We start from the raw sequence: 13,655 nt of genomic DNA, 5'->3' as shown, positions 1-13,655 counted from the left end.
ACGTACATCAAACGAAGTTGCATATAAATCACCTCGAATTGTTACCAGTATTCCTAGCGTTGAAAGCATTTCAACCCATCATAACCCACAAATACATTCTTGTCAAAACAGACAACATGACAACAATGTATTATCTAAACAAACAGGGGGGAACACACTCGACACAGCTGTGCCTCCTGGCACAAAAGATATGGCAATGGGCGATTCACAACCACATTCGCCTAATAGCACAGTTTATTCCAGGGATCCAGAATCAACTAGCAGACAACCTCTCTCGAGATCACCAACAAGTCCACGAATGGGAGATTCACCCCCAAATTCTAAACACTTACTTCCACATTTGGGGAACACCTCAAATAGACCTATTTGCAACAAAGGAGAACGCAAAATGCCAAAACTTCGCATCCAGGTACCCACACAGGCAGTCTCAAGGCAATGCTCTATGGATGAATTGGTCAGGGATATTTGCATACGCTTTTCCCCCTCTCCCTCTCCTTCCATATCTAGTAAACAAATTGAGTCAAAACAAACTCAAACTCATACTAATAGCACCAACATGGGCAAGACAACCCTGGTACACAACACTACTAGACCGGTCAGTAGTACCCCATGTCAAGCTACCCAAAAGGCCAGATCTGCTAACACGACACAAACAACAGATCAGGCATCCAAACCCAGCATCGCTGAATCTAGCAATCTGGCTCCTGAAATCCTAGAATTCGGACATTTAAACCTCACCCAAGAATGTATGGAGGTCATAAAACAGGCTAGAAGGCCATCCACTAGACACTGCTATGCAAGTAAATGGAAAAGATTTGTTTGCTACTGCCATAGTAATCAAGTTCAACCATTACATGCATCTCCAAAGGATGTAGTAGGATACTTACTACATTTGCAGAAATCAAATCTGGCCTTCTCTTCCATAAAGATACACCTCGCAGAAATTTCTGCATACCTGCAGATTACCCATTCAACTTCACTATTTAGGATACCTGTCATTAAAGCGTTTATGGAAGGCCTAAAAAGAATTATACCACCAAGAACACCACCTGTTCCTTCATGGAACCTCAACATCGTCTTAACAAGACTCATGGGTCCACCTTTCAAACCCATGCATTCTTGCGAAATGCAATTCTTAACGTGGAAGGTTGCATTTCTCATTGCCATTACATCTCTAAGAAGAGTAAGCGAAATTCAAGCATTTACTATACAGGAACCTTTTATTCAAATACACAAAAATAAGGTAGTTCTAAGAACCAATCCAAAATTTTTACCAAAAGTTATTTCACCGTTCCACTTAAATCAAACAGTAGAACTACCAGTGTTCTTTCCACAGCCAGACTCGGTAGCTGAAAGGGCACTACATACATTAGACATCTGAAGAGCACTAATGTACTACATTGACAGAACAAAACTGATTAGGAAAACAAAACAACTGTTTATTGCATTTCAAAAACCTCATACAGGAAACCCAATATCAAAACGGGGTATAGCCAGATGGATAGTTAAGTGTATCCAAACCTGCTACCTTAAAGCAAAGAGAGAGCTGCCCATTACACCAAAGGCACACTCAACCAGAAAGAAAGGCGCTACCATGGCCTTCCTAGGAAATATTCCAATGAACAAAATATTAAGGCAGCCACATGGTCTACGCCTCACACATTTACTAAGCACTACTGTGTAGACGTGCTATCCGCACAACAAGCCACAGTAGGTCAAGCCGTACTAAGAACTTTATTTCAAACTACTTCCACTCCTACAGGCCGAGCCACCGCTTTTGGGGAGATAACTGCTTACTAGTCTATGCACAGCATGTGTATCTGCAGCTACACATGCCACCGAACTGAAAATGTCACTTACCCAGTGTACATCTGTTCGTGGCATTAGTCGCTGCAGATTCACATGCGCCCACCCGCCTCCCCGGGAGCCTGTAGCCGTTTGGAAGTAATCTTCAACATTTGTACATTTGTAAATATATTACTTAAACTTTATTTTGTACATACTTATTCATTCCATTGCATGGGCACTATTACTAACATACACAGCTCCTACCTCACCCTCTGCGGGGAAAACAATCTAAGATGGAGTCGACGCCCATGCGCAATGGAAACAAAGGAGGAGGAGTCCCTCGGTCTTGTGACTCGAAAAGACTTCTTCGAAGAAAAACAACTTGTAACACTCCGACCCAACACCAGACGGCGGACTATGCACAGCATGTGAATCTGCAGCGACTAATGCCACGAACAGATGTACACTGGGTAAGTGACATTTTCATTTTCTATAACAAAACCTATTGGCTGGATTTGTCTCTCAGTGTGTGTTCCTCATTTATTGCCTGTGTGTATGTACAACAAATGCTTAACACTACTCCTTTGATAAGCCTACTGCTCGACCACACTACCACAAAATAGAGCATTAGTATTATCTCTTTTTGCCACTATCTTACCTCTAAGGGGAACCCTTGGACTCTGTGCATGCTATTCCTTACTTTGAAATAGCACATACAGAGCCAACTTCCTACACCTGGCACCTAGGTAAGTCCCTTGTAACTGGTACCAAGGGCCCTGATGCCAGGGAAGGTCTCTAAGGGTTGCAGCATATCTTATGCACCCTAGGGACCCCTCACTCAGCACAGACACACTGCTTGCCAGCTTGTGTATGCTGGTGGGGAGAAAATGACTAAGTCGACATGGCACTCCCCTCAGGGTGCCATGCCAGCCTCACACTGCCTGTGGCATAGGTAAGTCACCCCTCTTGCAGGCCTTACAGCCCTAAGGCAGGGTGCACTATACCACAGGTGAGGGCCTAGGTGCATGAGCACTATGCCCCTACAGTGTCTAAGCAAAACCTTAGACATTGTTAGTGCAGGGTAGCTATAAGAGTATATGGTCTGGGAGTCTGTCAAAAACCAACTCCACAGCTCCATAATGGCTACACTGAATACTGGGAAGTTTAGTATCAAACTTCTCAGAATAATAAACCCACACTGATGCCAGTGTTGGATTTAATAAAAAATGCACACAGAGGGCATCTTAGAGATGCCCCCTGTATTTTACCCAATTGTTCAGTGCAGGACTAACTGGTCTGTGCCAGCCTGCTGCTGAGAGACGGGTTTCTGACCCCATGTGGTGAGGGCCTTGGTGCTCTCTGAGGACAGAAACAAAAGCCTGCTCTGGGTGGAGGTGCTTCACACCTCCCCCCTGCAGGAACTGTAACACCTAGCAGTGAGCTTCAAAGGCTCAGGCTTTGTGTTACAATGCCCCAGGCCACTCCAGCTAGTGGAGATGCCCGCCCCCTGGACACAGCCCCCACTTTTGGCGGCTAGTCCAGGAGAGATAATGAGAAAAACAAGGAGGAGTCACTGGCCAGTCAGGACAGCCCCTAAGGTGTCCTGAGCTGAGGTGACTCTGACTTTTAGAAATCCTCCATCTTGCAGATGGAGGATTCCCCCAATAGGATTAGGGATGTGCCCCCCTCCCCTCAGGGAGGAGGCACAAAGAGGGTGTAGCCACCCTCAAGGACAGTAGCCATTGGCTACTGCCCTCCCAGACCTAAACACACCCCTAAATTCAGTATTTAGGGGCTCCCCAGAACCTAGGAAACTAGATTCCTGCAACCTAAGAAGAGGACTGCTGAGCTGAAAAACTCTGCAGAGAAGACGGAGACACTAACTGCTTTGGCCCCAGCTCTACCGGCCTGTCTCCCCACTTCTAAAGACACTGCCGCAGCAACGCTTTCCCCAGGGACCAGCGACCTCTGAATCCTCAGAGGGCTGCCCTGCTCTAGAAGGACCAAGAACTCCCGAGGACAGCGGCTCTGTTCACCCAAGACTGCAACTTTGTTTCCAAAGGAGCAACTTTAAAACAACTGCGTTTCCCGCCGGAAGCGTGAGACTTGCTACTCTGCACCCGACGCCCCCGGCTCGACTTGTGGAGAAACAACACTTCATGGAGGACTCCCCGGCGACTACGAGACCGTGAGTAGCCAGAGTTGCACCCCCTGAGCCCCCACGCAACGCCTGCAGAGGGAATCCCGAGGCTCCCCCTGACCGCGACTGCCTGACTCCCAGATCCCGACGCCTGGAAAAGACTCTGCACCCGCAGCCCCCAGGACCTGAAAGATTGGAACTCCAGTGCAGGAGTGACCCCCAGGAGGCCCTCTCCCTTGCCCAGGTGGTGGCTACCCCGAGGAGCCCCCCCCCTTGCCTGCATCGCTGAAGAGACCCCTTGGTCTCCCGTTGATTTCCATTGGAAACCCGACGTGTGTTGGCACACTGCACCCGGCCGCCCCTGTGCTGCTGAGGGTGTACTTTCTGTGCTAACTTGTGTCCCCCCCGGTGCCCTACAAAACCCCCCTGGTCTGCCCTCCGAAGACGCGGGTACTTACCTGCTGGCAGACTGGAACCGGGGCACCCCGTTCTCCATTGAAGCCTATGTGTTTTGGGCACCACTTTGACCTCTGCACCTGACCGGCCCTGAGCTGCTGGTGTGGTAACTTTGGGGTTGCTCTGAACCCCCTACGGTGGGCTACCTTGGACCCAAACTTGAACCCCGTAGGTGGTTTACTTACCTGCAAAAACTAACTCTTACTCCCCCCAGGAACTGTTGAAAATTGCACTAAGTGTCTAGTTTTAAAATAGCTATATGTGATTTACTTGAAAACTGTGTATGCTATTTTGATTATTCAAAGTTCCTAAAGTACCTACCTGCAATACCTTTCATTTAAAGTATTACATGTAAATCTTGAACCTGTGGTTCTTAAAAAAGAAACTAAGAAAATATATATTTCTATACAAAAACCTATTGGCCTGGAATTGTCTCTTAGTGTGTGTTCCTCATTTATTGCCTGTGTGTGTACAACAAATGCTTAACACTACTCCTTTGATAAGCCTCCTGCTCGACCACACTACCACAAAATAGAGCATTAGTATTCTCTCTTTTTGCCACTATCTTACCTCTAAGGGGAACCCTTGGAGTCTGTGCATACTATTCCTTACTTTGAAATAGTGCATACAGAGCCAACTTCCTACAGGCGATAAGTAGAGGTTGCAAATGGAGTGGAGGTCTGTGTGGGGATATTTGGCATGACACCTGGGACAAAATCGAAAAGGTGTCCGTTCCAACTGCAGCGCATTTCTTTATACATACTGAGCTATGAAATAAAGGAGGCCTGACTGGGCAAGGCCCGAAGGCCAGGAACGAAAGTAGTCGACCGACGAAGGGAGATTGGATTCCCGTTTTCAGTGTGTGAATGGAATGTGAATGAACACAATACCGGGAGCCCGAAACGATATTGAACTAGAGCACCAAAGAACACGTCCAAACCCAATGGTGGAAAGAAAATAACCTTTAACAATGGAGTTGATGCCTATGCTTAGTATCACAGAGAAGAGGGGTCACTTTACCTTGTGACTATGAAGAGTTCTTTGAAGAAAAACAACTTGCACGCATGCGGACCCAACATTAGATGGCAGAAGTATGCAGAGCATGTGAATCTACAGCACTGAATGCCATGAACAGATGCTTACAGGGTAAGTAACATAACCATGTATGGATGAAATCAATTTCAGCTAGAGGAGGGTGTCTGCCACTCTAGCAACCTACAGTGGATTGGTGAATATTTATTTTCTGAAAGCGTCAGATTGGTGAATATTTAGTTTCTTAAGACATCAATTTATACTGGAGGACTGATTCTCCTGTCTTTCTGGCAACATGATACAACCGAATCTGTGCTGACATGAGTGGGACTTGTTGAAAAAGAACAAAGGACCAGGGCACTCGAAATCTGTATAATCAATATGCAGTCCAAGATGAGTAGAGTTGCAAAAGATATTTTAATCCATGATATTGCAAAAGAAGACACGGTATTCCAATGGTGAACGTGTCTTTATGTGAAATAAAGCATGTGAGAGATCAGAAAACAGCCAACACGTGTTTCGTCCTCATGGACTTTTTCAAGGCTGAAACATAAACAAATGGCAATTCTTATACATAAGGTTACTAACATATAGGTAAAAAAGATGGTAGGTGATACAACGTGTGAGGTCAGTCATAAGGAAGCAGATTTTAGCACGAGGGACAAAACCCTTCAATGTGCGCGGACAGTTTGACAAAAGCGATACCCCATTGTTAGACCAATAAGGAGATTGGACATGCTATTTTGTAGAAGATACTGTGCACGTGAGAAAAAAGGAAAAACCACTATGTAGTCCTTATAAGTGTAGGTGAAAAAAGTTGCCACGTGGGAAACGAGAAGCATAAAAATAAACCTCCTTCTTCTAACTGATGGCAAAGACCAACTAGATGCATGCAAGAGTGGGACTTGTACTCGTGTACTGCAGGTCACTGCACTAGTGTATTTTGGTGCGTTTTAATCAGCACTTACTGGTTTTTGCTCTGATGTTATTCCATTTGCCTCCCACGCACTGGCAGGCATTCCTACATGAGCTGTGTGCTTTCAAAAAAGCCAAAGGCTTCTCCTGCTGTTGCGCGCATCTGTGTGCGTGCGATCATCATCCTTGTTGAGCTCCTGCTTCGAAGTGACGCACTCAAGTGTGCGTGTGCATCTGTGTACATGCGTCACGTAGCGTCCACCATCCTTGTTGAGGATCCATCTTCATTAAGTTCCTGCTTGGAAGTGACGTGGTCCAGCTTGCGTGCACATCTGGGTTTCTGTGCCATGTAGTATCTGCCATCTTTGTTGAGGAAATTTCGGTGATTCGCACGCTGAGTGCAAATATTAATGGATTTTTCGGTGATTTGCACCTACCAGGGCCTTTGCATTCCCAGTGATTTCCCCTCCAAATTTGTTTGAGTCAAAGTGTGACACCACCTTTGTGTGTAATGTACGAAATTTCATGGTGAATCGCACCTCTGCCAGTCAAAGCAGATCTACTCGTCTTGTTTTCGGTGGTTCGCACACCGTTTGTTTTGATAGCACCACTAATCAAACAAAATACTTATGTGACACACGTTCTTTTAGTTGTATTCGATTCAAGATTTATGTTAATGGTGGTGTAATTTTGGTGAGGGAGTGGGTTCATTGTCTAATTAGTAATATTTGTTTATTAATATTCAGTGGGCGTAATGCAAAATATTTCCCCACCCCCATTCTTCTTGTCATCTTCAGGAGAGCCCTTAATAAGATGGGAAAAGTAGAAAAAATTGTATTTCAGGTATGTGAGAGCGTGCAGTACTAGTTTAAATGTGGAGAGAAGGGCTTGCTTTTTATTACACTACTCAGGGTCAGAGGGACAGGATGTGTTTGACCATTTACCTGATTTGCAAGATGGGGAAAGTGATGGATTGAATGAATGAGATCTGTGTGAAAGAATTGTATTCCCGTTATTTGCCTAAAGTGTCATCTGCATTCAAACAATCTCATTTTGGAAAAATAGTGTAAGGGAAAGGTGAAACCATCGAGGAATACATAACTGTGTTGAGAAGACTGGTGTCCACATGTTTGGGCATTCATGGGATGAACAACTGCAGGATCAATTTATGTTGGGTAGTAATAACAAAAAGATCAGAGAGGAGTTGTAGAGGCGGGATAATCGCGTTCAGTGAAATGATTAACTTAGCTAAGAGTTTGGAGCATAGTTTAGCGTGCATAGAGGAAATCAAGAAACATGCCTTACACAGTTGGAATGAAGTCGTTTCCGTAATAAATAAGAAAGAAAAGCACGATAAGGGGATGAAGATGCATAACCAGAATAAGAACAAACAATTTTAAAGGAGAATGTTTCAGGTGTGGAGCAGTGGGACACATGGCTAACGATAAAAAGTGCTTTGCTTGGAAAGTGCTATGTAAGATATTTTTAAAAGGGGGGGCATATGAGCAAGTGTCGTAGAAGTAAGAATGCACAAGGAAGAATAAATTAAATTTCAGAGGAATGTGCTGAGGATGATGAGAGTGAAGCAGACGCAAACGTTATATTACAAGTAAGCAACAAAGGTGGAGAAGGGCCTCATGACAATGTGAAAGTGGAGGGACAGGAAGTCAAAATGTTCTTTGATTCCAAGGCAAAATTGGCTATGATTTTGAAGGATGTTGTTTTGAAAGGGATAAATTATATGGTGTGCCTGTGTAAACCTGACATAAGACACACAGGATATAGGGGTGGGCCAATTATATTGGTATGGTATTTTCAAGGGATGTTAGAATATTTGGGAAGAAGCTAACCGTGGGAAAATCTATGTTGCAGTGAAAAGTGACGCTGTGGTAAGTTGGTACAACCAATGTGATCTAGGAGTGATTTTAGATCCCAACTCGGATCCTCTTATTCGGTTAAGAGATCTGGATGTTAAGACGGTGAAAGCAACGAAAGAAGAATGTAGTGAGATGATCATGAAGAGTGTAGAAAGAAGTAAATTCTGTGAGGAATTTCCAGAAATATTTGAAAGGTCTCTGGGGTGTTTGAAGGGATATGTGCAGAAGATGAAAATGAAGGAAGGATTTGAGCCATTAGTGTGTAAGGTGAGGAAGGTTCCGTTTGAGATTGAGAAGCGGTAGTGGAAGGCTTAGACAAATTTGAGAAGGATGGTGTGATTGAGAAAGTGGAAGAGACGGAGTGTTATCTCTAGTGGCAGTAGCGAGAAAGCAAAATGGAGATATTGGATTGTGTGGACCTTAGGACTTTGAATAAGGCAGTGACTGTGGATAGATTTCCAATTCAGACTGTACATGATTTGGTGTGTATGTGAGGTGATTCAGAATCGTTTTCCACCTTAGATCTTGTTTCGGCGTACCATCAAATCAAGTTACATGAGGAATCCATGGATCTCACCACATTTGTAACATTTAAACCTATTGGTTTAAAAGAATGACTTTTGGGTTGGTATCTGTATCATCTGCTTTCCAAAGAGCCCTGGAAATTATACTAGAGGTCTGGATGGGGTCAGGGTATGTCACAACAATATCTTAATTTATAGAAACACCCTGGAAGAACAGGATAGTTCAGTGCACTCTCTGTTGAAGAGGTTGAGTGAAAAGGGTTTGAGATTAAAAGCGGAGAAGTGTAAATTTGATAAGAATGAGTTAGATTTTCTGGGGGCACGCTTAAACAGCAGATGGTCTGAAATCTCAGAGGGATCTAGTATGAAGTATAGTGGAAATGCATGCGCCAGAGAATAAGGATGAGTTAGCTTAATTTTTTGGGCTTGTCGAGTTTTATAGTAAATTTGGGGATAATTTTGCCAAGAAAACCTTCATTTTAAGGGGATTGCTGAAAATGAAAGTGGTGTTTGACTGGACCACGTAGTGTGAAGAGGAATTTGTGAGTTTGAAAAAGGAATTGCAAAGTATCCACAATCTGAAGAGTTATTGTCCTGGTCAAGAAAAGAATATTTGCACAGATATGAGTGTTAAAGAATTAGGGGTAGCCTATATTCAGAAGCACAACAACATTGAAAAGACAGTCACTTTTATTTCGCGATTTACTTTTATTTCGCAATCAGTGAGAATGGCAGAAAGTAGATACTCTGTGATGGAGTGTGAGACTCTGAAGAAACTTAAATGTTTTTTGTAGGGAAAACGATTCGCCATAAGGGCAGATCATAAACCTTAGAGGGAGGTTTTCCTGAACAAATCTTTTGATAATGTATCAGGAAGTATAGCAAAATGGGTAGTGGCTTTACAAGAATTTGAGTTCACAGTAGAGTATATTTCTGGGAAAAGCAATATTGCTTCTGACTGTTATTCAAGAATGGTTAAAGTGAAAGAAGGTAAAGAGGAATTTGTGGGAGAAGAAAAGGTGTGTGCTTTAAATTAAGTTATTGTGAGTATGGAGGAGTGGAAAAGAGAAACGCAGCAGGACAAAATGTTCCAGGAAGTGATGTGCAAATTGGAGAGTGGTTGGGGAGAACAGAGACTGCTAGGCATGGAGGCTATATCATATTGGAATGTCAAGGAGGAGCTATCATGCAATGATACCGTTTACAAGGGTATAAAAATGATTCCCCTTGAAACACTTAGGAAAAGATTCCTCAGTGTTGCACATGAGGGACATCTAGTGATTTTGAGGTGCAAAAAACAACTGTGGGTGGATTATTGGTGGCCAGCAATGGACAAAGAGACAGAGAGCAGTGTGAGAATGTATTGAGTGTAGCATGAGTGACCAAATATGTAAAACAAGGGAACAGCCCATGGTGGTAAGGGGGTTACCCAGTAGAGTTTGAAGTGAAGTGTTGATGGACATTCAGGTCCTCTGGACTTAAAAACTCATAATACTGGTGGATTTGTACTCCAGGTGGCTGGCAATAAAGGTAGCGAATGAGATTACTTCAAAGAAAGTAATGGAATTTTCAAACACAAGTTTTTCAAGAGAGGCGCTGTCGGAGTCTGTTGACTAACAGTAGTGTTCAGTTTGTATCTAAAAAGAGAGAGCAATTTTTAAGAAATAGGGGAATAGTTAATTAAACAAAATCTGCTATGTATCATCCTGAAACGATACCGTAGAGAGGATGATAGAAACAATTCTGGTAAAGATTGGTTTAAGGAATTAGATTAATGGGTTTAAGTATATAGAGTGACCTGATGACCCCTCCTCATATCGCCCGCTCACTATGCTCAATACGGATGTCAAGATTTTGTGTATAATCTTGGCTACTCGACTGTGTGGAGTGATCCAGGGTTTGGTGAACGAGGATCAATGTGGCTTTATACCTGGTCGTAGTACGACTTACACCGTTTGGCACACGTCCTACATGAAACTTCGGGGGCGGTAGACGAATTGGTTCTAGTATCACTGGATCTAGAGAAGGCTTTTGATACTGTAGAATGGGACTACCTAATGGCAGTCCTGCAGGGAATGGGATTTGGCCCTCATTTTTGTGCTTGGGTTCGTCTGTTGTACACTGCTCCCACTGTGCTTGTTCGGGTGAGTGGAGAGCTATCGGACTTCTGTGCGATTAGTAGGGGGAGCAGAATAGGATGCCCATTGTCATTGCTCCTCTTTGTTTTAGCATTGGAGCCGCTGGCGGTCTGGCTACGTGAGGAATTGAAGCCCTGGGGTGTGCAGGTGGGACAGGTTACTCATATTGTCTCCCTATATGCTGACGATGTGTTGATATACCTTTGAGAGCCACGCATGTCGGTCCCTCTGTTACAATTGTTGGAAGAATTTGGGGCTGTATGTGGTCTACGGGTGAATAGGAAAAAATCGCTCCTGTTTCCTCTAGGATCACTCTGTGGTGCCCTGCCCGAAGACCTGCCGGGCGTGGGGGCTCAGGTTGGAATTCGAAAGTTTTCGATATTTGGGCATACGGGTCACACATACAATGACTGCACACATGACACATAATGTGGAACGGGTGGTGAAGGATCTGGAGCGATCCGTCTCATTCTGGAATAAGCTACCGCTATCTGTGATGTGGAGGGTGGCTGATGATGATCTTGCCGCGGTGTCTTTATCTTGTCCAGAATTCTTTGTTTCCGTTGGCAGCTCGGCTTTTTAATCGCCTAGACAGCTTATTGATTTCCTTAGTTTGGGCTGGCCGTCGTAGCAGGGTGGCATTGTCCACATTACAAAGGGACATGGAAGATGGTGGCTTGGCACTCCCTAAAATTAGACTCTTTTATTATGCAGCTCATTTACAACATGCTGCTAAGCGGATGACGCAGACGGGCAATTGGGAGAAGCAATTATTTGCTGGCATATTGGGAGGTGAGGCATTGGTGCACGCATTAATGATAGGCGGTAGGTCGGAGTGCACGTAATGCTTGGGATCGAGAACTGGAAGACCCAGTAGAAGATGCGGACTGGAATATGACACGGTCTCTGGTACGCACGGTCTCTTGTAACCACAGATTTAAGCTGTTGCAGTTCAATTTTGTTCGAGTATATATTATACCTGCTCGACTCAACAAAATGGACCAGACAAGGGAGGCTAGGCATCCTCGATGTGGGGAGGCAGGTGCTTTCTTTCTCCACATAGCATGGTCCATCAGGGAGGTGCAGCAGTTTTGGTGGTGGTGGTTTGGAAGAGAGACGGAGTCACAGGTCTAGGCCTCGAAGCAACGCCTTTGACTTGCCTCCTGGGTATATCACATAGACCATGGGGTAGGCGCATCTCGTATAGATTTGCACAGCTTGCGCTGGTGCTGTCTAAGTGCAGGGTGGCTATAGGCTGGATGAGCACACAAAGCCCATCCTGCTTTAGCTGGACCCGTGATGTTTTAGAATGGGAGGTTGCCTAAGAGCAAAACATGAAGCTGATAGGTAGGGAGAAATGGGTCTGACTGATGAAATGGCTTGGAGTACATTATTCGAATGTTTCACGTTTCATTATCACAGCTCCAATCAGAGCTGGACAGTCACCACCAAAATGATCTCCGGCAAAGAGCCCCCTAACGGGGAGCCCGTCAGACATTGCAGTGCCGGTCTCACGAGGAGCACCCCGATGATGAGGCATGACATCCGTTCGGATGTGTGAGGGCTCTTGCTCCTGAACTTGAAGGTTCCCGTAGATTAACGCTCCCTTGGAACAGTGTACACTTTTTTGTATAATTAGTAAGTTGGGAGATAGTACACTGGACCATTAACCTCCCTGACCCTCTTTTGATGTTGATAGGCATTGTGACATTTGACATTGGAAAAAATCCAGTTAGACTTCAACGTGAAGTTTGGGAGATGATTAGTACACTCCAAAGTTAGCCTAGAAATCTGTAGTGCATCACCTTAACAGTGCCAGTAATGATACTATATTGTATAGAGCGAAAAGGAAGGGGTCTGTGTTTTGAGTTGGACTAACTTTGCCTTGCCCTTGTTTTTATTTTAGAATGAATCCTGCACTCGACAGCAATGGAAAAGCAACAGGTGAGTTATATCAAGACTTTGTGTGAATCTAGAAGAACTGAATGAGAAACAATTGGAAGTTCTAGATGCATTTCAGGTGTTACGGTTTTCCACTTTTTTATCATTATATTTTTTTAATAAAGGCTGAATATTGTGATGTCTGTATTAGCACTAGGATTTGTTTTACTCGTGATAAATACATTTAGATGGAATCGTGACACCAAGTTAGCCATCATTTGTATGTTACAAATGTGGTTCAGCTACATTGACCTACATTTCAAGAGCCTCATTATCCTTCTGAATACATTTCTGTCCTGTACTGTAATTCAAACTATATTAAACTGGTTTGTTGTAGTGCTGCAGACTACCTCTGCGCACCATTAGTTTTTCCTCCTTGGCTTCCTGTTTTTAACATGATTTCTGTGTTATCTATAAAATTAATACAGCTTAGTGAAGCCTATACGACTTCAATTTGATGGCTTAAAAACTGTCCTTCACCACATTTAAAGAAATGGCTCCCTGTTGCAGTTACCCCCCACTTTTTGCCTGATACTGATGCTGACTTGACTGAGAAGTGTGCTGGGACCCTGCTAACCAGGCCCCAGCACCAGTGTTCTTTCACCTAAAATGTGCTTTTGATTCCACAATTGGCACACCCTGGCATCCAGGTAAGTCCCTTGTAACTGGTACCCCTGGTACCAAGGGCCCTGATGCCAGGGAAGGTCTCTAAAGGCTGCAGCATATCTAATGCCACCCTGGGGACCCCTCACTCAGCACAGACACACTGCTTGCCAGCTTGTGTGTGCTGATGAGAACAAAACGAGTAAGTCGACATGGCACTCCCCTCAGGGTGCCATGCCAA

The 13,655-nt window shown here is 44.3% G+C and overlaps 1 protein-coding gene across 2 annotated transcripts in view; it reads left to right on the top strand.

Moving 5' to 3' along the window:
- LOC138250539 (uncharacterized) overlaps nt 1–13,655 on the top strand; it is a 277,257-nt gene that overhangs the window by 210,424 nt on the left and 53,178 nt on the right. For both annotated transcript variants that reach the window (XM_069205518.1, XM_069205526.1), the window contains exon 6: nt 12,777–12,814. In XM_069205518.1, coding sequence (XP_069061619.1) covers nt 12,777–12,814 — 38 coding nt within the window. The remainder of the gene's footprint in view (nt 1–12,776; nt 12,815–13,655) is intronic.

The sequence above is a fragment of the Pleurodeles waltl genome, chromosome 1_2 (genome assembly GCF_031143425.1).
Source record: "Pleurodeles waltl isolate 20211129_DDA chromosome 1_2, aPleWal1.hap1.20221129, whole genome shotgun sequence".
Classification (NCBI taxonomy): domain Eukaryota; kingdom Metazoa; phylum Chordata; class Amphibia; order Caudata; family Salamandridae; genus Pleurodeles; species Pleurodeles waltl.
Note: the sequence above shows the minus strand (reverse complement) of the source record. Positions and strands in the feature narration are given on the sequence as shown.